Source organism: Scyliorhinus torazame, chromosome 10 (assembly GCF_047496885.1).
Source record: "Scyliorhinus torazame isolate Kashiwa2021f chromosome 10, sScyTor2.1, whole genome shotgun sequence".
NCBI lineage: Eukaryota > Metazoa > Chordata > Chondrichthyes > Carcharhiniformes > Scyliorhinidae > Scyliorhinus > Scyliorhinus torazame.
In genome coordinates this window covers 151,436,413-151,460,717 of record NC_092716.1, presented here as the reverse complement: position 1 = coordinate 151,460,717, position 24,305 = coordinate 151,436,413, and the positions used below count along the sequence as shown (strand labels likewise).

The 24,305-nt window shown below is 60.0% G+C and overlaps 1 protein-coding gene across 1 annotated transcript in view; it reads left to right on the top strand.

Annotated features, from left to right (window-relative positions):
* Positions 1–24,305, top strand: part of LOC140430973 (inactive serine protease PAMR1-like) — a 355,125-nt gene that overhangs the window by 200,000 nt on the left and 130,820 nt on the right. Inside the window, exon 8 of the mRNA XM_072518823.1 lies at positions 1,408–1,614. Within this exon, the coding sequence (XP_072374924.1) occupies positions 1,408–1,614 (207 nt within the window). The remainder of the gene's footprint in view (positions 1–1,407; positions 1,615–24,305) is intronic.

Here is a 24,305-nt window from a genome sequence, read left to right as displayed (position 1 = left end):
GGCTGGTCCGTGTCGGTGCTGGGTCGCGAGCCTGGTGTCCCTCCGGTCTTCGTGGTCTGTTCGCAGCAAGTGAAGTATGCGCCAAATAGGAAATCTGAATTAGTTCCTCAGTCCCGTATTTCTTAAGGGCAAAAGCCTGTATGGAGCTGACTGACCCCTCCGACAGATAACTTCCAAGACAAAGGCCTGCTGATTGCTGGCAGGATGGCATAGATATGATTAGTGTCAGGGTAGCAACCCCAATGCACCCAGGCTCTTTGCCTGTGAGTGCCAATGGCTACTCACCACCTCGGATCCCCACAGCAGCCCTTCCACCTGGTTCATATTTTAAAAATAGAATACTAATCGGCATCTGCGTGACCACCTGCTCGGAAGATGGTTAGATCACGGGAGGCTGTGTGAGAGGTGGTCGCTGTCACTTAAGTGCCACGCGACCATTTAATCATGCCCTAAGTGTTCCCTTTGATTTAGTGTTAACATTAACTATTTGCTTGTCAGCTACAGTAGGGTCACAGCTCGGGGAATATTTTGTCTATGCTGAGACAACATCTAGAATCATAAAAAAGGTTACAACACGGGAGAACATCATTCAGTCTGTCATGCCCATGAGTGCTCTCTGCAAGGGCAACTCACCTCGTCCCACTCCCCACTTTTTCCTCTTAGCCTCATTATGCGAGCTTTGCTGAGAGCCCAGACTGCCTTAAAATGATTAAATTTGTTGACACAGGCACAGAGAAGTAAAAACTTTGCTTGATTGACAGCTTTATGATGCTATAATAAGCAATTTTTCTGTTCTCTCTTATATCAATGGCATGGGAGAATGGGATCTTCTGACCTTACCATTCAAAACGTTGCCAAATTTAGACTTTGAGTGTCCATGAATGAGAAGTAAAGGAGAAGTAGTGACTTCCACCCAAGCTCACTCCCCTACCCTATCCCAACAACCCTTCAACTTAACGTACATATCTTTATTGAAAACTATGCAATAAATTCAGGATGCTGAGAATAGAGTTTGGAATCCCAGAATGGGGTCACCATCATTTTAAATGGCTTTAGGATCCTTATGGCTGCATAAAATTCCAGAACATTATGTCTTGTTGGTCACTCACATAATATCCTGCTGATCTTGAACACAATATCCTGCAGGTCACAATTACTTGTCCTGATAACACATGCAAAATGACCTCCTGGTCACAAACACAAACATACCCTACTGGTCACATGTAGAATGTTTCAATGATCACATAGAATATGATCCAAATATCATACACAATATCGTGTTTGTCAATATAATGCTCTTTGTTATCTGTCATTATAGAGAGGGCTCTCATGTTGATAGGTTGCAAAATACAACTCAGTATGATTTGAATAATATTCTGAAAACATTACACTGTTCTTTAATTTCAGAGAGTAAAAGCTGTCCTGACCCTGGTGTACCACTGAATGGGCAACAAAGAATTCTACCAGAAAGCGGACACATACATCAGGCGTTTGCAACCGTAGGCACCATTGTGCACTTCACCTGCAATGATTTGTTTATTCTGAGTGGCAGTGCACAGAGAAGTTGTCAACACAATGGAACATGGACGGACAAGCAACCAACTTGCACAAAAGGTAACACAGAGAAACCCTTTTGTAACCAGTGCCATGGTCCCAGCTGATGTTATTACTGGACAAGCCAGATCCCAGGGTGGAATCCGTCTTGATAGATGTATTTCTTTGTTTAGATACATGGATGAACAGAGTCGCAGGACTGCCGATGAACTTTTAACAAAAGAATAAAACATCTATTAAACAGGAAAATATTAACTATGATCCACTATTCTTTCACCCAGCTTTACTTTTACAGATAAAAACAGATTTGTAAGGATTACGCAAGTTACAAAATCTAACTTATACTCTAATGCTCTCAGTAAGTACAGTCCATGTGAGGCAATAGGCAAAATGGGGTCAGACATCTCACACTCTGAAACCAAGTGACAGATATCACCCAAAACAACTTCTACAGATTTCTCAGCAATTCGCCCCCCAGCCACTTGTGAGCCAACTGGTTTCACTGGAACCCTGCCTTCCACATTAGGGTTTCCAATCTCCACTGTCAAAGAACACACATTTTGGAATCTTCTCCCAAATAATACTTTCTGTCAGATACCTTCACCAAGGATCCACCTCCAGCGTTTCAACCGCCTTTCGACATTCATTTGTCCTGGATCGCCGCATGGATTCAAGCTTTGCCTTACTCAGACTGTCTCAGGCACCCAGCTATGCCAACAGAACACCACTACTTCACAGGCCCGCAATAATGTGTCACAAACCTTTAGATTACCTTGGATGTCTGGCTTCTCGCAAGCCAAATTTAAACCTTCTACTTGTAGCTGTCTCTACTTTCTCTGCTCTTTGCTTTAACTTCACTGAATAGAACCGTTTTTCCAGCTTCCTGTTCTTTGTTCCTTTGACTTCGCAGTCTTCCTGGAATTCTTTTCCCCATTCCCTGGATTCTAAAGAACTTCCTGTTCTTTAGCTTGGACCCTGTTCTCTCCAGTCTCTTTTCATGTCTTCCCTGTTCTGGCAATTTCTGTAAGAGCTGTTTTCTTCTGGGTTATCTGGTTACAACTTCCTCAAATGCTCTTGCTTTCTCAGTGTGAGCCTTTGGTTGCTATGCAATAGCCTATTTTTGTTTAAACCCTGCTGCTTTAACATCATAAAACCCTCATTTCAATGCAGGCATCTGAACCAAACTGAAGTTATATCCTTCATTAACACACAATGACAGAAATCTAAAATCAAGCTTACTTAAAGAACAAAGAAAAGTACAGCACAGGAACAGGCCCTTCGGCCCTCCAAGCCTGCGCTGACCATGTTGCCCGTCTAAACTAAAATCTTCTACACTTCCGGGGTCCGTATCCCTCTATTCCCATCCTATTCATGTATTTGTCAAGACGCCCCTTAAATAACACTATCGTACCTGCTTCCACCAGGCACCCATTACCCACTGTGTAAAAAACGTACCTAACACATCTCCCCGAAACTTTGCCCCTCGGACCTTAAACCTAGGTTCCCGAATAATTGACCCCTCCACCCTGGGAAAAAGCTTCTGACTATCCACTCTGTCCATGCCCCTCATAATTTTGCAGACTTCTGTCAAATCGCCCCTCAACCTCTGTCACTTCAGTGAGAACGAACCGAGTTTATCCAACCTCTCCTCATAGCTAATGCCCTCTATACCAGGCAACATCCTGGTAAAACTCCTCTGCACCCTCTCCAAAGCCTCCACATCCTCTGGTAGTGTGGCGACCAGAATTGAACACTATACCCCAAGTGTGGCCTAACTAAGATTCTATACAGCTTCAGCTTGACTTGCCAACTTTTATAATCAATGTCCCAGCCGATGAAGGCAAGGATACCATATGCCTTCTTGATTAACTTCTCCACCTGTGTTGCTACTTTCAGTGACATGTGGACCTGTACACCCAGGTCCCTCTGCCTGTCAATACTAAGGGATCTGCCATCTCTCCGCCCAAGTCTCCAACCAATTTATATCCTGCTGTATCCTCTGACAGTCCTCATCACTATCTGCAATTCCACCAACCTTTGTGTCATCTGCAAACTTACTAGTCATACCAGTTACATTTTCCTCCAAAATCATTTATATATACTACAAACTGCAAAGGTCGTAGCACTAGTCACAGCCCTCCATTCAGAAAAGCACCCTTCCACTGCTACTCTTTGTCTTCTATGACCGAGCCAGTTCTGTATCCATCTTGCCAGCTCATCGCAGCTCTATCCATCTCATGTGACTTCACCTTTTGTACCAGTCTGTCATGAGAGACCTTGTCAAAGGCCTTACTGAAGTCCATGTAGACAACGTCCACTGCCCTACCTTCATCAATCATCTTCGTCACTTCCTCGGAAAACCCGATCAGTTTAGTGAGACACGACCTCCCCTTCACAAAACCATGCTGCCTCTCGCTAATATGTCCACTCGCTTTCAAATCGGAGTAAATCCTGTCTCGAAGAATTCTCTCCAATAATTTCCCTACCACTGACGGGAGGCTCACTGACCTGTAATTTCCTGGATTATCCTTGCTACCCTTCTTAAACGAAGAAACAACATTAGGACCTCCTCTGGGACCTCACCTGTCGCATGTGAGAAAACAAAGATATCTGTCAAGGCCCCAGCAATTTCCTCTCTTGCCTCCTTCAATATTCTGAGGTAGATCCTATCAGGCTCTGGGGACTTATCTACCTTAATGTTTTTCAAGACGCCCAATACCTCCTCCTCTTTTTGGATCTCAATGTGACTCAGACAATCTGCACATACTTCCCCAGACTCAACATCCGCCAAGTACTTCTCTTTGGTGAATACAGATGCAAAGTATTCATTTAGTACGTCACCCATTTCCTCTGGCTCCATGCATAGATTCCCTCCCCTGTCCTTCAGTGGGCTAACCCTTTCCCTGGCTACCCTCTTGCTTTTTATGTACCGATAAAAAGCCTTGGGACTTTCCTTAATCCTGTTTACCAATGATTTTTCGTGACCCCTTTTAGATCTCCTGACTCCCTGCTAAAATTCTTTCCTGCTTTCCTTATATTCCAAATGAATTTTGTCTGTTCCCACCTTTCTAGCCCTTACACATGCTTCCTTATAAGCTATATCTTAATTCTCATACCAACAAAAACAAATCTAACTTGCTTGAAATGTCTATTTCCTGACAGCAGTCTCTAAAATGAGAAACAAAACTCAGGTATCTGATTCACATAGAACACTCTCAGCACCTTCTTTGCTTCCATCTGATAGCTCACGATTTCAGATAACATGGTGCTCTTGCGGTTGTAGAGTTCAGTTACTCAGAAGTTGGATCTACTCGTGGTATAAATGTCAAATCATCACTGCTTATGTCCTTATGGACATTTGACATTCAGTGAGAAGGTTTTGCTGAAGACACATCAGAGGTTCTGCATATTGTTTCAAAACCAGGAATCGTTCACTGGTGTAATTGAGTGACACCTGGAGACATGGTCTAGCCTTCAATACAGACTCCAGGTGCTTTGTGAATACACTGAGCGGCATTCTCGATCTGTTCACGGCAGTGGGATTCCCCAGGCCCGCTGCAGTGAATGAGATATTTGGCTGAACGCCAAATCCTCCTTCCTCGTTAGCAGCATTAGGGAGGGCGGTCTCGCAACAGAAAATCCAGGTGACTGTATAAACTTGGGACATCTCACAGCGATGATCTGAATCTGGAACCACTCTGCCGAGGTTGGGTTGGTTGTAATGCAAACTCTGAATCTCAATGCTGTTGTACCTAATCCGCAGATAACTCAAAAAATTGTATTCGGATATTTGAAATTATCCACTTTGCTCGGAAGAATGGAAAACAGAATATTGCATAAAGGTTGAGAGAATAATAAGCGTAAGCATCTATGTATTGTCCATCCTTATTTGTCATTCAGAAGGTGGTGGTGAGCTGTTTTCTTGAAACGCTGCAATCTGTGTGGTGTAGGTACACCCACAGTGTTGTTAGGGAGGCAGTACCAGGATTTGGACCAAGTGTCAGTCAAAGAACGGAGATTTTTCCAAATTAGAATGGTGAGTGGCTTGGAGGGGATCTTCCAGGCGGTGATGTTCCCAGGTATGTGCTTCCCTTGTCCTTCTAGGTGGTAGCGATCGTGGATTTGGAAGGTGCTGTTTAAGGAACCTTGGTGAGCTCCTGCAGTGCATCTTGTAGATGATACACACTGCTGCTACTGTTCGTTGGTGGTGGACGTAATGAATGTTTGTGGACGGTGTAGCAACAAGGGACTGCATTGTCCTGGATGATGTGAAATTTCTTGAGTACTGTTGGAGCTGTACTCATCTCGGTAAGAGGGGAGTATTCGATCTCTCTCCTGACTTGTGCTTTGTAGATGGTGGGTAGTCTTTGGGGAGCCAAGAGATGACCAACGCAGGATTCCTAACATCTGACCTGCTTCACACTCCTGCTAATTTGCTTCACAGTGATCCTTACCTGCTTCACACTCTTCCCGGTCTACTTCATGGTGATTCTGATCTGCTTCTTGCTCCACCTGGTCTAGTTCACGGGTTTTTGAGAGTCAGAAGGTGAGTTACTCACCGCAGGATTCTTAGCCTCTGACCTGCTCTTGTAGCAACAATATGTATATGGCTGATCCAGTTCAATTTCTGTTCAATAGGATGTTGATAGTGGGGGACTCAGTGATGATAATGCCGTTGAATATCAGGGGGTAATGGTTAGATTCTGTCTTGATGGAGATGGTCATTGCTTAGCACTGGCATGGTGTGAATGTTACTGGTCACTCGTGAGCCCAAGCCCAAGTCTTGCTGCATTTTCTGCGGCATCATGAATGGTGCTGATCATTCTGCAACAGTCAACAAATATCCCCATTTCTAATCTGAAGATGGACGGAAGGTCATTGATGAGCAGGTGAAGGTGGTTGGGCATATAACTCCTGTAGTGATGTCCTGAAGCTGAGATAACTGATCTCCAACAACCACAACCATCTTCCTTTCTGCCAGGTATGACTCCAACCAATGATGGGTTTTACACCTGATTCCCATTGACTCCAGTTTTGTTAAGGCTCCATGATGCCATATTCAATCAAATGCTGATGGCAAGCTCCATCACTCTCATCTCACCTCAAGTTCAGCTCTTTTTTATCCAAGGCTGTCATGAAGTTTGGAGCTGAGTGGCCCTGACGGAACCCAAGCTGTTGATCAGTAAACAGGTTGTTATTGCGAAGCAAGAGTTGCTTGATTGCTTTGTTGATGACCCCTTCCATCACTTTACTGATGATTGAGAGTAGACTGATGGGGTGGCAATTGGTCGGGTTGGATTTGTCCTGTGTTTTGTGGACGGAACGTACCTGGGCTATTTTCCACATTCCTGGGTAGATGCTGGTGTTGTAGCTGGACTGGAATAGCTTGGTTCGGGGTGTGGCAAGTTCTGGAGCACAAATCTTCAAGACTATTCTCGGAATGTTGTTTGGACCCATAGTCTTTGCGGTATCCAGTGCCTTCAGCCATTTCTTGATATCACGTGGAGTGAATTGAATTGGCTGAATATTGGTATTTGTGATGCTGGGGTCCTCGAGGAGGCTGAGATGGACCATCCACTCACCACATCCAATCTGCCTGTAGATTGAACAAAACCTTCCCTTTGGGCTGGGCTGCCGCATTAATGAGGATGGGGATATTCAGTTTTAGGATTCCTGGTGCAAGAATCATCTAGAGGTTAAGCAAACACTTAGGAAGGCAATGGCATGTTAGCATTTATTGCAAGGGGTTTGCAGTTAAATTATAGTTTCAGAGTAAAATGTTACTAAAATTATTTAAGGCTTTAGGTTGTTTTCCCTAGCTGGAGAGTTCAGAACTAGGAGTCAAAGCCTCAGGATAAGGGATTGGCCATTTAGAACTGAAACGAGGAGAAACATTTCCCTCATCGGGTAGTGAATCGTTGCACAAGAATAATCATTGAGAATAATCTAAATGGAGATCGATAGTTTTTTGAGCACTGAAAGAATCCATGAAGACAGGCAGGAAAGTGAAGTTGATTTAAACATTCAGGCACAATTTTTTTGAATGGGGCAGCAGGCTGGAGAGGACTATTTCTTATGTTTTGATCCTTAGTATGAACTCTAATGCTGTTCAACAAAAGTAGTTGGTGTTACCAGGGATGGCAATCTCCTTTTCACTTGTGGCCAGTGAAGCTGATAATGTGTGTGTATTTTTGGTGAAGTACTGGACAAGGAAAGCTCCACGGTGTAATCTGCACCAACCAGGTGAGATACTATGGTGCAGAGCTCTGCATCTTTCACTAACTATTCTCCACGTTCCAGACAGTGTCTGACTCAGACGTTGTAGGATGAATTGGCCTAGAAGCAGCAGGAAAACATCTATACAAAATGATGCTGATAATGGTTCACTGATGCAGCTCTTTTGTCACAGGAATAGCAAATTGAATCGCCAAACTGTGCCCCACTTATGGGGCGTCATTCTCCGCCGGCGGGAGTCTCCGTTCTGCCGGCGCCCGGGGGTTTCCCGACGGCGTGGGGCTGCCCCACAATGGGAAACCCCATTGACCGGCCGGTGTTACGGAGACTCCCGCCGGCCGGTCGGCGCAGAAATGTGGCGGGGCGGGTAGGAGAATTTCGCCCATGACCTGTATGCCATTCTCATGCACTCTTTACATTTCAAACAGACTATGAATAACAATGATACACGTAAGGTGGAATTTGCAAAATTATTCTCCTACTGGGAACCTGACCCATTGGAATCTTGGGCGAAATTCTCCCCCAACGGCGGGATGCCCGCCGACTGGCGCCAAAGCCGGCGCCAATCAGGCGGGCATCGCGCCGGCCCAAAGGTGCGGAAGTCTCCGCATCTTTGGCGGCCTAGCCCCAACATTGAGGGGCTAGGCCGACGCCGGAGGGATTTCCGCCCCGCCAGCTGGCGGAAATGGCGTTTGTTGCCCCGCCAGCTGGCGCGGAAATGCGGCGCATGCGCGGGAGCGTCAGCGGCCGCTGTCAGTTTCCCAGCGCATGCGCGGGAGCATCAGCGGCCGCTGTCAGTTTCCCGCGCATGCGCAGTGGGGAGAGTCTCTTCCGCCTCCGCCATGGTGGAGGCCGTGGCGGAGGCGGAAGGGAAAGAGTGCCCCCACGGCACAGGCCCACCCGCGAATCGGTGGGCCCCGATCGCGGGCCAGGCCACCGTGGGGGCACCCCCCGGGGTCAGATCGCCCCGCGCCCCCCCCAGGACCCCGGAGCCCGCCCACGCCGCCTGGTACCGCCGGTAAATACCAGGTTTAATTTACGCCGGCGGGACAGGCAATTCCTGGGCGGGACTTCGGCCCATCCGGGCCGGAGAATCCAGTGGGGGGTCCCGCCAACCGGCGCGGCCGGATTCCCGCCCCCGCCCAATCTCCGGGAGCGGAGACTTCGGCGGGGGCGGGATTCACGGCGGCCAACGGCCATTCTCCGACCCGGCGGGGGGTCGGAGAATGACGCCCAACATGTTGAAAATTTAAGACCACATGAGCTTTAACACAGATTTGTAATGTAATTTCATTTAATGGACAGGATGCTGTGAAAAATGTGTGCCTGGATTACCAAATGCATTTTCAATTTTGTTTTGATTACAGTACGTTCCATTTTATGAGAGATAAACACCTTGTTTATGCACAGTATAGCTTACTTCCGAATAATCTTTTACAATGAAATTGGATCCCATCTGTACTTGGCAACAATCTTTGATGAATAATTACTAATTTCAATCATCACACCACTTGTCGTGACAGTAGCAAACGCAATACATTTCAAGCAGCTTCCTCACAATCCTACTTGCTTTTCTTTGCTAAATATTTTTTGTGTCTCTCGCATTTGCTAGGCTTCTGTCTAGTCTATGCAGTTCATAGCCCCACAAAAATTAGACAGCCTATCAGCACTGTGTCAATGAATTCCCTTGCAGTCCTTTCAGTAAAAAAGGTTTTTCACTTTGCGCCATCATTTCTGTTAAATTTCATTCTTCACAGTACAATTGACCTCTGCAGTGCTACTTAAACTCAATAGTTGGAGATCCTGTTGAGGAGAGGATAAAGTTCATGATCACAAATGGACTTGATTTCCAGCTTGGATTCTTCAGGTTATTCCATCAGTCCTGGTGCAGTGATACTGGGCGTCATTCTCCGACCCCCCGCCGGGTCGGAGAATGGCCGTTGGCCGCCGTGAATCCTGCCCCCGCCCCCGCCGAAGTCTCCGAAGGGAGAAAAGTCGGCGGGGCGTTAATGGCGCCGCTGCCGCGGAGAATGTCACGGGTCTGCGCAAGGCAGCCGATTTTCGGCCTGCCGATATTCTCCCTTCCAGATGGGCCGAAGTCCCGTCGACGTGATGACCGTTCACGTCGACGTCAATCAAACCTCCTTTTCATCGGCGTGACCCGGTGCTCCAGGCTCACGCCGACCAGCGAGGAGGTGAGTGACGGCCTGGGGGGTTGGCTCTGGGCAGGAAATGGCGTGGCCGCAGACTGATTGCGTGAGGAGAGGTTTGTGTCGGCTTGTGTGTGTGTGTGTGTGTGTGCGGCGGGGGGGGGGGGGGGGGGGGGGGGGTGGTTAGAGTAGGCTGGGCTCCGGGGGAGTGCCGGGAGGGGGTCCGTGCCGGGGTGGAGGTTGGGGAGGGGGTCCGTGCCGGGGTGGAGGTTGGGGGGGGGGTCCGTGCTGGGGTGGAGGTTGGGGGTTGGGGAGGGGGTCCGTGCCGGGGTGGAGGTTGGGGGGGGTTCCGTGCTGGGGTGGAGGTTGGGGAGGGGGTCCGTCCCGGGGTGGAGGTTGGGGAGGGGGTCCGTGCCGGGGTGGAGGTTGGGGGGGGGGTCCGTGCTGGGGTGGAGGTTGGGGAGGGGGTCCGTGCCGGGGTGGAGTTTGGGGGGGGGTCCGTGCTGGGGTGGAGGTTGGGGGGGGGGTCCGTGCTGGGGTGGAGGTTGGGGGTTGGGCAGGGGGTCCGTGCCGGGGTGGAGGTTGGGGGGGGGTCCGTGCTGGGGTGGAGGTTGGGGAGGGGGTCCGTGCCGGGGTGGAGGTTGGGGAGGGGGTCCGTGCCGGGGTGGAGGTTGGGGGGGGGGGTCCGTGCTGGGGTGGAGGTTGGGGAGGGGGTCCGTGCCGGGGTGGAGGTTGGGGGGGGGTCCGTGCTGGGGTGGAGGTTGGGGGGGGGTCCGTGCTGGGGTGGAGGTTGGGGAGGGGGTCCGTGCCGGGGTGGAGGTTGGGGGGGGGTCCGTGCTGGGGTGGAGGTTGGGGAGGGGGTCCGTGCCGGGGTGGAGGTTGGGGGGGGGGGTCCGTGCTGGGGTGGAGGTTGGGGAGGGGGTCCGTGCCGGGGTGGAGGTTGGGGGGGGGGTCCGTGCTGGGGTGGAGGTTGGGGGGGGTCCGTGCTGGGGTGGAGGTTGGGGAGGGGGTCCGTGCCGGGGTGGAGGTTGGGGGGGGGTCCGTGCTGGGGTGGAGGTTGGGGAGGGGGTCCGTGCCGGGGTGGAGGTTGGGGGGGGGGGTCCGTGCTGGGGTGGAGGTTGGGGGTTGGGGAGGGGGTCCATGCCGGGGTGGAGGTTGGGGGGGGGTTCCGTGCTGGGGTGGAGGTTGGGGAGGGGGTCCGTGCCGGGGTGGAGGTTGGGGAGGGGGTCCGTGCCGGGGTGGAGGTTGGGGGGGGGGTCTGTGCTGGGGTGGAGGTTGGGGAGGGGGTCCGTGCCGGGGTGGAGTTTGGGGGGGGGGGGTCCGTGCTGGGGTGGAGGTTGGGGGGGGGGTCCGTGCTGGGGTGGAGGTTGGGGGTTGGGGAGGGGGTCCGTGCCGGGGTGGAGGTTGGGGGGGGGGTCCGTGCTGGGGTGGAGGTTGGGGAGGGGGTCCGTGCCGTGGTGGAGGTTGGGGAGGGGGTCCGTGCCGGGGTGGAGGTTGGGGGGGGGGTCCGTGCTGGGGTGGAGGTTGGGGAGGGGGTCCGTGCCGGGGTGGAGGTTGGGGGGGGGTCCGTGCTGGGGTGGAGGTTGGGGGGGGGTCCGTGCTGGGGTGGAGGTTGGGGAGGGGGTCCGTGCCGGGGTGGAGGTTGGGGGGGGGTCCGTGCTGGGGTGGAGGTTGGGGAGGGGGTCCGTGCCGGGGTGGAGGTTGGGGAGGGGGTCCGTGCCGGGGTGGAGGTTGGGGGGGGGGGTCCGTGCTGGGGTGGAGGTTGGGGGTTGGGGAGGGGGTCCGTGCCGGGGTGGAGGTTGGGGGGGGGGGTCCGTGCTGGGGTGGAGGTTGGGGGTTGGGGAGGGGGTCCGTGCTGGGGTGGAGGTTGGGGGTTGGGGAGGGGGTCCGTGCCGGGTTGGAGGTTGGGGGGGGGGGTCCGTGCTGGGGTGGAGGTTGGGGGTTGGGGAGGGGGTCCGTGCCGGGGTGGAGGTTGGGGAGGGGGTCCGTGCCGGGGTGGAGGTTGGGGGGCGTCCGTGCTGGGGTGGAGGTTGGGGGGGGTCCGTGCTGGGGTGCAGGTTGGGGAGGGGGTCCGTGCCGGGGTGGAGGTTGGGGGGGGGGGGGGTCCGTGCTGGGGTGGAGGTTGGGGAGGGGGTCCATGCCGGGGTGGAGGTTGGGGAGGGGGTCCGTCCCGGGGTGGAGGTTGGGGAGGGGGTCCGTGCCGGGGTGGAGGTTGGGGAGGGGGTCCGTGCCGGGGTGGAGTTTGGGGGGGGGGGTCCGTGCTGGGGTGGAGGTTGGGGGGGGGGGGTCCGTGCTGGGGTGGAGGTTGGGGGTTGGGGAGGGGGTCCGTGCCGGGGTGGAGGTTGGGGGGGGGTCCGTGCTGGGGTGGAGGTTGGGGAGGGGGTCAGTGCCGGGGTGGAGGTTGGGGAGAGGGTCCGTGCCGGGGTGGAGGTTGGGGGGGGGTCCGTGCTGGGGTGGAGGTTGGGGAGGGGGTCCGTGCCGGGGTGGAGGTTGGGGGGGGGTCCGTGCTGGGGTGGAGGTAGGGGGGGGGGTCCGTGCTGGGGTGGAGGTTGGGGAGGGGGTCCGTGCCGGGGTGGAGGTTGGGGGGGGGTCCGTGCTGGGGTGGAGGTTGGGGAGGGGGTCCGTGCCGGGGTGGAGGTTGGGGGGGGTCCGTGCTGGGGTGGAGGTTGGGGGTTGGGGAGGGGGTCCGTGCCGGGGTGGAGGTTGGGGGGGGTTCCGTGCTGCGGTGGAGGTTGGGGAGGGGGTCCGTGCCGGGGTGGAGGTTGGGGAGGGGGTCCGTGCCGGGGTGGAGGTTGGGGGGGGGGTCCGTGCTGGGGTGGAGGTTGGGGAGGGGGTCCGTGCCGGGGTGGAGTTTGGGGGGGGGGTCCGTGCTGGGGTGGAGGTTGGGGGGGGGGTCCGTGCTGGGGTGGAGGTTGGGGGTTGGGGAGGGGGTCCGTGCCGGGGTGGAGGTTGGGGGGGGGTCCGTGCTGGGGTGGAGTTTGGGGAGGGGGTCCGTGCCGGGGTGGAGGTTGGGGAGGGGGTCCGTGCCGGGGTGGAGGTTGGGGGGGGGGTCCGTGCTGGGGTGGAGGTTGGGGAGGGGGTCCGTGCCGGGGTGGAGGTTGGGGGGGGGTCCGTGCTGGGGTGGAGGTTGGGGGGGGGTCCGTGCTGGGGTGGAGGTTGGGGAGGGGGTCCGTGCCGGGGTGGAGGTTGGGGGGGGGTCCGTGCTGGGGTGGAGGTTGGGGGGGGGGTCCGTGCCGGGGTGGAGGTTGGGGGGGGGGTCCGTGCTGGGGTGGAGGTTGGGGGTTGGGGAGGGGGTCCGTGCCGGGGTGGAGGTTGGGGGGGGGGGTCCGTGCTGGGGTGGAGGTTGGGGGTTGGGGAGGGGGTCCGTGCTGGGGTGGAGGTTGGGGGTTGGGCAGGGGGTCCGTGCCGGGGTGGAGGTTGGAGGGGGGGTCCGTGCTGGGCTGGAGGTTGGGGAGGGGGTCCGTGCCGGGGTGGAGTTTGGGGGGGGGGGTCCGTGCTGGGGTGGAGGTTGGGGGGGGGTCCGTGCTGGGGTGGAGGTTGGGGGTTGGGGAGGGGGTCCGTGCCGGGGTGGAGGTTGGGGGGGGGTCCGTGCTGGGGTGGAGGTTGGGGAGGGGGTCCGTGCCGGGGAGGAGGTTGGGGAGGGGGTCCGTGCCGGGGTGGAGGTTGGGGGGGGGGGTCCGTGCTGGGGTGGAGGTTGGGGAGGGAGTCCGTGCCGGGGTGGAGGTTGGGGGGGTGTCCGTGCTGGGGTGGAGGTTGGGGGTTGGGGAGGGGGCCCGTGCCGGGGTGGAGGTTGGGGGGGGGTCCGTGCTGGGGTGGAGGTTGGGGAGGGGGTCCGTGCCGGGGTGGAGGTTGGGGGGGGGTCCGTGCTGGGGTGGAGGTTGGGGGGGGGTCCGTGCTGGGGTGGAGGTTGGGGAGGGGGTCCGTGCCGGGGTGGAGGTTGGGGGGGGGTCCGTGCTGGGGTGGAGGTTGGGGGGGGGGTCCGTGCCGGGGTGGAGGTTGGGGGGGGGGTCCGTGCTGGGGTGGAGGTTGGGGGTTGGGGAGGGGGTCCGTGCCGGGGTGGAGGTTGGGGGGGGGGGTCCGTGCTGGGGTGGAGGTTGGGGGTTGGGGAGGGGGTCCGTGCTGGGGTGGAGGTTGGGGGTTGGGCAGGGGGTCCGTGCCGGGGTGGAGGTTGGAGGGGGGGTCCGTGCTGGGCTGGAGGTTGGGGAGGGGGTCCGTGCCGGGGTGGAGTTTGGGGGGGGGGGGTCCGTGCTGGGGTGGAGGTTGGGGGGGGGTCCGTGCTGGGGTGGAGGTTGGGGGTTGGGGAGGGGGTCCGTGCCGGGGTGGAGGTTGGGGGGGGGTCCGTGCTGGGGTGGAGGTTGGGGAGGGGGTCCGTGCCGGGGAGGAGGTTGGGGAGGGGGTCCGTGCCGGGGTGGAGGTTGGGGGGGGGGGTCCGTGCTGGGGTGGAGGTTGGGGAGGGAGTCCGTGCCGGGGTGGAGGTTGGGGGGGTGTCCGTGCTGGGGTGGAGGTTGGGGGTTGGGGAGGGGGCCCGTGCCGGGGTGGAGGTTGGGGGGGGGTTCCGTGCTGGGGTGGAGGTTGGGGAGGGGGTCCGTGCCGGGGTGGAGGTTGGGGAGGGGGTCCGTGCCGGGGTGGAGGTTGGGGGGGGGTCCGTGCTGGGGTGGAGGTTGGGGAGGGGGTCCGTGCCGGGGTGGAGTTTGGGGGGGGGGGTCCGTGCTGGGGTGGAGGTTGGGGGGGGGGTCCGTGCTGGGGTGGAGGTTGGGGGTTGGGGAGGGGGTCCGTGCCGGGGTGGAGGTTGGGGGGGGGGTCCGTGCTGGGGTGGAGGTTGGGGAGGGGGTCCGTGCCGGGGTGGAGGTTGGGGAGGGGGTCCGTGCCGGGGTGGAGGTTGGGGGGGGGGTCCGTGCTGGGGTGGAGGTTGGGGAGGGGGTCCCTGCCGGGGTGGAGGTTGGGGGGGGGTCCGTGCTGGGGTGGAGGTTGGGGGGGGGTCCGTGCTGGGGTGGAGGTTGGGGAGGGGGTCCGTGCCGGGGTGGAGGTTGGGGGGGGGTCCGTGCTGGGGTGGAGGTTGGGGAGGGGGTCCGTGCCGGGGTGGAGGTTGGGGAGGGGGTCCGTGCCGGGGTGGAGGTTGGGGGGGGGGTCCGTGCTGGGGTGGAGGTTGGGGGTTGGGGAGGGGGTCCGTGCCGTGGTGGAGGTTGGGGGGGGGGGTTCGTGCTGGGGTGGAGGTTGGGGGTTGGGGAGGGGGTCCGTGCTGGGGTGGAGGTTGGGGGTTGGGGAGGGGGTCCGTGCCGGGGTGGAGGTTGGGGGGGGGGTCCGTGCTGGGGTGGAGGTTGGGGGTTGGGGAGGGGGTCCGTGCCGGGGTGGAGGTTGGGGAGGGGGTCCGTGCCGGGGTGGAGGTTGGGGGGCGTCCGTGCTGGGGTGGAGGTTGGGGGGGGTCCGTGCTGGGGTGCAGGTTGGGGAGGGGGTCCGTGCCGGGGTGGAGGTTGGGGGGGGGGGGGGTCCGTGCTGGGGTGGAGGTTGGTGAGGGGGTCCGTGCCGGGGTGGAGGTTGGGGAGGGGGTCCGTCCCGGGGTGGAGGTTGGGGAGGGGGCCGTGCCGGGGTGGAGGTTGGGGGGGGGTCCGTGCTGGGGTGGAGGTTGGGGAGGGGGTCCGTGCCGGGGTGGAGTTTGGGGGGGGGGGGGTCCGTGCTGGGGTGGAGGTTGGGGGGGGGGTCCGTGCTGGGGTGGAGGTTGGGGGTTGGGGAGGGGGTCCGTGCCGGGGTGGAGGTTGGGGGGTGGTCCGTGCTGGGGTGGAGGTTGGGGAGGGGGTCCGTGCCGGGGTGGAGGTTGGGGAGGGGGTCCGTGCCGGGGTGGAGGTTGGGGGGGGGGTCCGTGCTGGGGTGGAGGTTGGGGAGGGGGTCCGTGCCGGGGTGGAGGTTGGGGGGGGGTCCGTGCTGGGGTGGAGGTTGGGGGGGGGTCCGTGCTGGGGTGGAGGTTGGGGAGGGGGTCCGTGCCGGGGTGGAGGTTGGGGGGGGGTCCGTGCTGGGGTGGAGGTTGGGGAGGGGGTCCGTGCCGGGGTGGAGGTTGGGGGGGGGGTCCGTGCTGGGGTGGAGGTTGGGGGTTGGGGAGGGGGTCCGTGCCGGGGTGGAGGTTGGGGGGGGTTCCGTGCTGGGGTGGAGGTTGGGGAGGGGGTCCGTGCCGGGGTGGAGGTTGGGGAGGGGGTCCGTGCCGGGGGGGGGGTCCGTGCTGGGGTGGAGGTTGGGGAGGGGGTCCGTGCCGGGGTGGAGTTTGGGGGGGGGGGTCCGTGCTGGGGTGGAGGTTGGGGGGGGGGTCCGTGCTGGGGTGGAGGTTGGGGGTTGGGGAGGGGGTCCGTGCCGGGGTGGAGGTTGGGGGGGGGGTCCGTGCTGGGGTGGAGGTTGGGGAGGGGGTCCGTGCCGGGGTGGAGGTTGGGGAGGGGGTCCGTGCCGGGGTGGATGTTGGGGGGGGGGTCCGTGCTGGGGTGGAGGTTGGGGAGGGGGTCCGTGCCGGGGTGGAGGTTGGGGGGGGGTCCGTGCTGGGGTGGAGGTTGGGGGGGGTCCGTGCTGGGGTGGAGGTTGGGGAGGGGGTCCGTGCCGGGGTGGAGGTTGGGGGGGGGTCCGTGCTGGGGTGGAGGTTGGGGAGGGGGTCCGTGCCGGGGTGGAGGTTGGGGGGGGGGTCCGTGCTGGGGTGGAGGTTGGGGGTTGGGGAGGGGGTCCGTGCCGGGGTGGAGGTTGGGGGGGGGGTCCGTGCTGGGGTGGAGGTTGGGGATTGGGGAGGGGGTCCGTGCTGGGGTGGAGGTTGGGGGTTGGGGAGGGGGTCCGTGCCGGGGTGGAGGTTGGGGGGGGGGTCCGTGCTGGGGTGGAGGTTGGGGGTTGGGGAGGGGGTCCGTGCCGGGGTGGAGGTTGGGGAGGGGGTCCGTGCCGGGGTGGAGGTTGGGGGGCGTCCGTGCTGGGGTGGAGGTTGGGGGGGGTCCGTGCTGGGGTGCAGGTTGGGGAGGGGATCCGTGCCGGGGTGGAGGTTGGGGGGGGGGGGGGTCCGTGCTGGGGTGGAGGTTGGGGAGGGGGTCCGTGCCGGGGTGGAGGTTGGGGAGGGGGTCCGTGCCGGGGTGGAGGTTGGGGGGGGGTCCGTGCTGGGGTGGAGGTTGGGGTTGGGGAGGGGGTCCGTGCCGGGGTGGGTGATGGGAGGGCAAATGAGTTGGTCCACCTGGCCAGGTGCCAGCCTCCAACAGTTGGACCCATGCGGTCCATGCCACCTGGCTGGGGGGAGGAGGGGATATGGGCAATGATGACATGTCGTCGTTCCCCTCCCCCCCACCAGGCCGTCATGTTTTCAGACCATCCAGCTATGTTGGCCGCCGTGGTGGCAGCCGCTCATGTCTATGTTGCCCTGGATGAGGAGGAGGAGGAGCGTGCCAGAGAGGCGGCGCAGGCTGCCGCAGAGGGGCAGGCGGCAGCCGCCCAGGCTGGAGGGACACCTGACCGACAGGACGAGGAGGGGGAGGAGGACGTCGCGGCCCCACGGCAACGGAGGCACCCGAGGGCGCCCCGTGTGTACCGGCCCCGGCAGTCATACCAGGACCTCACGGACCGGGAATGCAGGAGGAGACTCCGGATGAGCCGGGAAACCGTGGCACACATCTGCCACCTGCTGGCACACCTGTCACCGCGTGGCACTGGCGGGGGACACCCTCTCCCCGTGTCCGTCAAGGTTACGGTGGCCCTGAACTTTTATGCAACGGGGTCATTCCAGGCACCGAGTGGGGACCTGTCCGGCATATCGCAGACATCGGTGCATCCGGGCAGTGACGGATGCCCTTTATGCCATGGCGCACCGCTACATCCGCTTCCCCGTGGACCGGGCCAGCCAAGATGCCCGGGCCGTGGGCTTCTCTCCCGTTGCCGGGTTCCCCATGGTCCAGGGCGCGATCGATGGGATGCACGTCGCCGTGCGGCCACCTGCAGAGAACAGGGCCGTGTTCACTAATAGGAAGGGGACCTATTCAATGAACGTACAGGTGGTCTGCGACCACCGCATGATGATCCTGCACGTCTGCGCCCGTCACCCAGGCAGTGTACACGACTCATTCGTGTTGTCGCGGTCATCCATCCCCGGCATGTACGAGGGACGCCATCCCCGGCTGAGGGGCTGGGTGCTGGGCGACAGGGGCTACCCATTGCGATCGTGGCTGATGACGCCTATACGGAGGCCACGCAATGAGGCGGAGAACCGCTACAATGATGCCCATGTAGCGTGCTGAAGATGCGTTTCAGGTGCCTGGACCTCTCTGGGGGCGCCCTCCATTGTCGGTCAGATAGGGTCGGCCGCATCATTGTGGTGTGCTGCGTCCTGCACAACATAGCCCAGCAGAGGGGCGATGTGCCGCAGGCAGAGGAGGGCGGAGTGGAGGAGCAGCAGGAAGAGGCGCAGTCCTCCCAGATGAGGGGGATGGGGGCAATGGTCAGGGCAGACGGGGTAGACACAGGCGGGTGGCTGTCCACCGTTACCGGCTGGCCCAGCGGGCACGGGACAGACTGATAGCCGCCCGCTTCACTGACTAGATGGGCGTGGGAATCGGGTAGTATGGCCACAGACCGCACACCATGACAACAGCCGACCACCCACACCCCCCACCCATCCACCCACCCAGCACCCTCACCCCCCTCCCCAACCCCACACACCCCACCCGCATGCACACCACCCCCCCCCCCCAATTGCCGATCCACCGGCGGCACAACGGGCCGGGCTCACCCAGTTGCGGGTGGACGCGTGTCTATCGCAGGCCATGGAGGATGATGACAACCCGCCTCCGATGAGCTCCTGGCTCTACATCGTTGGACTATGTCTGACCCATGGCCACAGTACCACCATTCACCCGGACCATCCCTGCATGCGGCTGTGACACTGCAGCGCACGGTCCCGTCCTCTGCCCGGGGGATGTTGATGGCGGCCCAGGGGGAAGGGGGCAGACTCACCTGGGGCTGAGGTAAGACCACCTGTCACACACACACTTGCGCTAAACGTACATGACACACCCGCACACTTTGGACAGAGCACAAAGGCAGCTTCGGTAGGTGTAACATTGACTTTAATAACCAAAGGAGTTCATGCACGTGCCCTAGCCCCTAAAACTCATCTGTGCCCTGCACCCGTGCCAACTTACTCAGTGTCTAATTGTTTGGCCTTACGGGCCCTTTGACTACGTCTACGTGGTTCCCCAGACGGTACAGCAGAACTGGAGGTGGACTCCTGTGATTCCTGCCCTCTGACACTGGATCCCTTTGGCGGCCGTTTCCTGGGGCGTCCTGGCCTAGATGGGCCAGGCTGCGGCCCGGGCGACTGGGATGGCGAGCTGCCAGCCTGTCCTGCCCGTTGCCCACCCGATGCACCTGGGACGGAAGGGGGGGAGTCCGAGGTGTCGCGGTGTACCGGGACCTCCCCTACAGAGGGAGCCGGGACGGACCACACCACCTCCTCCTCCCTCGGGGTGCCCGATGGCCCCCAGGCCTCTACATGGGTGGGGGATGCGAACGGACTGGCCATCCGACGCGCCCCCGACATCTGGCGCTGCCAGCCCTGGAGGCCCGTGCTGGTATCGACAGGGGTCTGCAGGTTTGCAGCCATGGAGCCCAGGGGGTTGTCGAACCCTGTCTGTGACAGTGCGACGCCGGCTCGCACATGGCCACTGGCGCCGATGCCCTCAGCGATGGCCTGCTGAGACTGGGCCATGGCCTGCAGAGACTGGGCCATGGCCTGCAGAGACTGGGCTATGGCCTGCTGAGACTGGGCCATGGCCTGCTGAGACTGGGCTATGGCGTTGAGCGCCTCTGCCATCTGGCGCTGGCACTGGCTCATGGCCTCCTGTGAGAGGGCAGCCATTTCCTGGGCCACAGACGCCGCCTGCACGGAAGGCCCCAGGCCTCGCAAACCGTTCCCCATGTCTGACACCGTCGCACCCATTGCCTCCACCGCGGACGCCACCCGTGCAGTGTCAGCCTGGGTGGCACGCATGACCGGGACCACTCCCAGCTCCTGGACGCGGGTGGACTCCTCCACCTGCGACCGCAGCCGCCGCAAGCCACCCCTCACCCTATTCGCTCGTCTCCGTGTCGGTGGTTGCATCGGATCTATGTGTGGGTGTGGTAACTGCAGGAACCCGGGATCCATCTGGGCGGCAAATGTTCGCTTGGCCTGGGCTGCCCTCCGACCGCCCGGTCCCTCTGCTGCTCCTACCTCCACCTGCGGTACCGGGACGGCTGTGTTGTGCGCACCAGTGAGTGTACCAGACGCCTCATCACTAAAGTGCCCAACCGTGGTGAGTGTTTCTGCGATGGTGGAGGGTGTTGGTGACAGCAGTGGCGTTGTGTCGTGCTCTTCGTCCCACTCTGAGTCCATGGCACTTTGGGGTGGGGGTTCGTCTCCACCCATCCACTCTGAGTCACTGTCCGGTATTTCGTCTTCCCGGGTAGGGGTGTCCTGGGTAGTGCTGTCCCGGGTAGTGCTGTCCCGGGTAGTGCTGTCCCGGGTAGTGCTGTCCCGGGTAGTGCTGTCCCGGGTAGGGGTGTCCTGGGTAGTGGTGTCCCGGGTAGGGGTGTCCTGGGTAGTGGTGTCCCGGGTAGGGGTGTCCTGGATAGTGGTGTCCTGGGTAGTGGTGTCCTGGCTCGGATGTGACGGGGGCCTGTGGCTGCCCCCCTCATCGCTGGGTGGTCGCTCCCGCACGTGACGGGGGTGTCGTCTCCCTGTTGCTCCAGGTCTCTCCGTCTCCCGTGGTGTGCGAGGGGCATCCTGCGGGCGTCGCATGCTGGAGGGTCCGGGTCTCTCCGTCTCCCGTGGTCTCCGAGGGGCATCCTGCGGGCGTCGCATGCTGGAGGGTCCGGGTCTCTCCGTCTCCCGTGGTGTGCGAGGGGCATCCTGCGGGCGTCGCATGCTGGAGGGTCCGGGTCTCTCCGTCTCCCGTGGTGTGCGAGGGGCATCCTGCGGGCGTCGCATGCTGGAGGGTCCGGGTCTCTCCGTCTCCCGTGGTGTGCGAGGGGCATCCTGCGGGCGTCGCATGCTGGAGGGTCCGGGTCTCTCCGTCTCCCGTGGTCTCCGAGGGGCATCCTGCGGGCGTCGCATGCTGGAGGGTCCGGGTCTCTCCGTCTCCCGTGGTCTCCGAGGGGCATCCTGCGGGCGTCGCATGCTGGAGGGTGCGGGTCTCTCCGTCTCCTGTGGTCTCCGAGGGGCATCCTGCGGGCGGTGTGCATCTGCGGGGATGGGTGCCTGGATGTTTGGTCCTGCGATACACAATGAAGCATGCATGGTTAGACATCAGGCAGTGATCAGGTGATACGGGGGAGGGGGATATAGGGGAGGGGGGATATGGGGACGGGCTGTTGGTGGCTCACTTGCTCGTGGGGCCCCGACCTCTGCATCAGCAACCTCCCGGTCCTCAGGTCCGCCAGCCAGTTCCAGGGCCCTTTCCTCGTGTACGGTCAGTGGCCTCTCATCAGCGGGCCCTCCTCCAGTCCTCACATGCTCCCTATTGTTGTGTGCGCGCTTCTCCTGTGGGGGGGGGGGGGGGGGGGGATGGTGGCAGGGGTAAAAGGCAACAGTGTTAGGCAGGTATATGAATGCACGCCATCGGTTGCGCGTGCATTGCAGAGGTTAAGGTTAGGGCTGGATTCACTTGGGGATATGGGGGATATGGGGAAGGGGGGATATGGGGGGGGGGATATGGGGGAGGGGGGATATGGGGGAGGGGGGGATATGGGGGATATGGGGGAGGGGGGGATATGGGGGAGCGGGATATGGGGGATATGAGGGAGGGGGGATATGGGGTAGGGGGGATATGGGGGAGGGGGGATATGGGGGAGGGGGGATATGGGGGAGGGGGGGATATGGGGGAGGGGGGATATGGGGGAGGGGGATATGGGGAGGGGGGATATGGGGGAGGGGGGATATGGGGGAGGGGGGATATGGGGGATATGGGGAGGGGGAATATGGCGGAGGGGGGGATATGGGGGAGGGGGGATATGGGGGAGGGGGGATATGGGGGATATGGGGGAGGGGGGATATGGGGAGGGGGGATATGGGGGAGGGTGGATATGGGGGAGGGGGGATATGGGGGATATGGGGGAGGGGGGATATGGGGGAGGGGATATGGGGAGGGGGGATATGGGGGAGGGGGGATATGGGGAGGGGGGATATGGGGGAGGGGGAGGGGGGATATGGGGGATATGGGGGAGGGGGGATATGGGGAGGGGGATATGGGGGAGGGGGATATGGGGGATATGGGGGAGGGGGGATATGGGGGAGGGGGGATATGGGGGAGGGGGGGATATGGGGGAGGGGGGATATGGGGGAGGGGGGATATGGGGGATGGGGTATATGGTTGAGGGGGGATATGGGGGATATGGGGGAGGGGGGATATGAGAGAGGGGGATATGGGGAGGGGGGATATGGGGGAGGGGGGATATGGGGGAGGGGGGATATGGGGGATATGGGGGAGGGGGGGATATGGGGGAGGGGGGATATGGGGGATATGGGGGAGGGGGATATGGGGGAGGGGGTATATGGGGGATATGGGGGAGGGGGATATGGGGGAGGGGGGATATGGGGTATATGGGGGAGGGGGGATATGGGGAGGGGGGGATATGGGGGAGGCTCACCCTGCCTGCTCTGACGAGGTTGTTCACCTTCTTGTGGCACTGGGTGCCTGTCCGTGGTGTTAGGGCCACAGCGGTGACGGCCTCTGCCACCTCCCTCCACAGACGCCGGCTGTGGCGTGGGGCAACTCTGCGGCCGTGCCCGGGATACAGGGCGTCCCTCCTCTGCTCCACCGCGTCCAGGAGCGCCTCCACATCGCGTGACTCGAACCTCGGGGCTGAGCGACGGCCAGCCATCAAGTCGGGTGTTGCGGTCGGGTGTTCCGGTCGGGTGGGGGGGAGCTGCGCGGCCTTATGAGCCGTCACGCCGTGCAGCGCGTATGATGCTGCACGGCGTGAACCACTGCGCAAGCGCGGATCCTGTTACGTCGCTGCTAGCCCATTTCGGGCCGCAGACTATCGGCCCATTTTTATGACGTGACGCAAGTGGGATTTGCGCCGTTTTTTGCGCCGATCGGCGGAGTTTCCGCCGATAACGGAGAATTTCGCCCACTGTTCTTACTCAGTTGGAAAATCATGGCCGGGATTCTCCAATCCCGCGGAACAAGTTCTGACGCTGGCGTGAAAAGCGGCGCAAACCATTCCGGCGTCAACTGTCCTCAGGTATTCACAGGAGCCTAGGTCGGTGCCGGAGCTGGTGTGGCACAACCGGCATGAGTTCGCGCATGCGCGCTACGGCCGGCGTGAGTTCGCGCATGCGCATGGGTTCCCGTCTCTGCGCCGGCCCCCGGGCCATATGGCGGAACCCTACAGGGGCTCGACGCGGAGGAATATAGGCCCCCACGGAACCAGCCCACCCGCCAATCGGTAGGCCCCGATCGCGGGCCAGGCCACCCCCCACCAGCACGGCCCCCGCAGACAGAACTTACAGGTCCCGCCGTGTGGGACCATATGTGACCCACGCCGGCGAGACTCAGCCGAACATGGCGGGCACTCGGCTCGTCGAAGCCCGGAGAATCGCCGGGGGGACCACTTTCAACGGCCCCTGACCGGCGCGGCGGCGATCCCGCGGGCGCCCGAGAATCGGCGCCGGAGAATCGGCGAGTCGGCGTCAGGGCAGCGTGTCGCGATTCTCGCCCCGCCCCCCCCGGATATTCTACGACCCGGCATGGGGTCGGAGAATCCCGGCCCATGTGTTCAAGTCTCAGTCCAGGGTTTGAACACATAATCTATGCTGACAAGACTGCTGCATTATCAAAGGGACGGTGCTTCAGATGAGGCATTAAACTTAGGTTCAACGGCCCTCTGAGATGAACATGCAAGATCTCATGCATATTTAAGTAAGAGCATGGGAATTTTCCTGGTACTCTGCTAAAATTCATCTCCTGCAGGTTATATAGTAATTTGTCTGAATGAAGATAATGTTGAGTCTGAATGATGATGTAAAATGGGTGTTGGCAAATCAGAAACCTTCATTAATATCTCTTATGATTTTCATTTCCACTGTAAAATATACTGTCATCCCCGGTTTCATCCCTTTGTGCAGTCAAACTGACCCCGATTGTTTCTTGTGGAATTTTGCATGTTGTGATAATCTTCATGAGGACCATGGGGGATCGCTGATTGATCCACCTGTGGGTTTCGCAGAGTATGAATGCCCGAGGTGAGCGGGCAGCGGTCCGCTTAGCTGGGGCTCCTTAATGGGACTTTTAAATGTAGCATTAAAGCAGTAATATATGGGAGATGTCACAGGGAAGAGCTTCCAGCATTTATTAGTCCAAAGTATGAATGTAAAAGATAAAA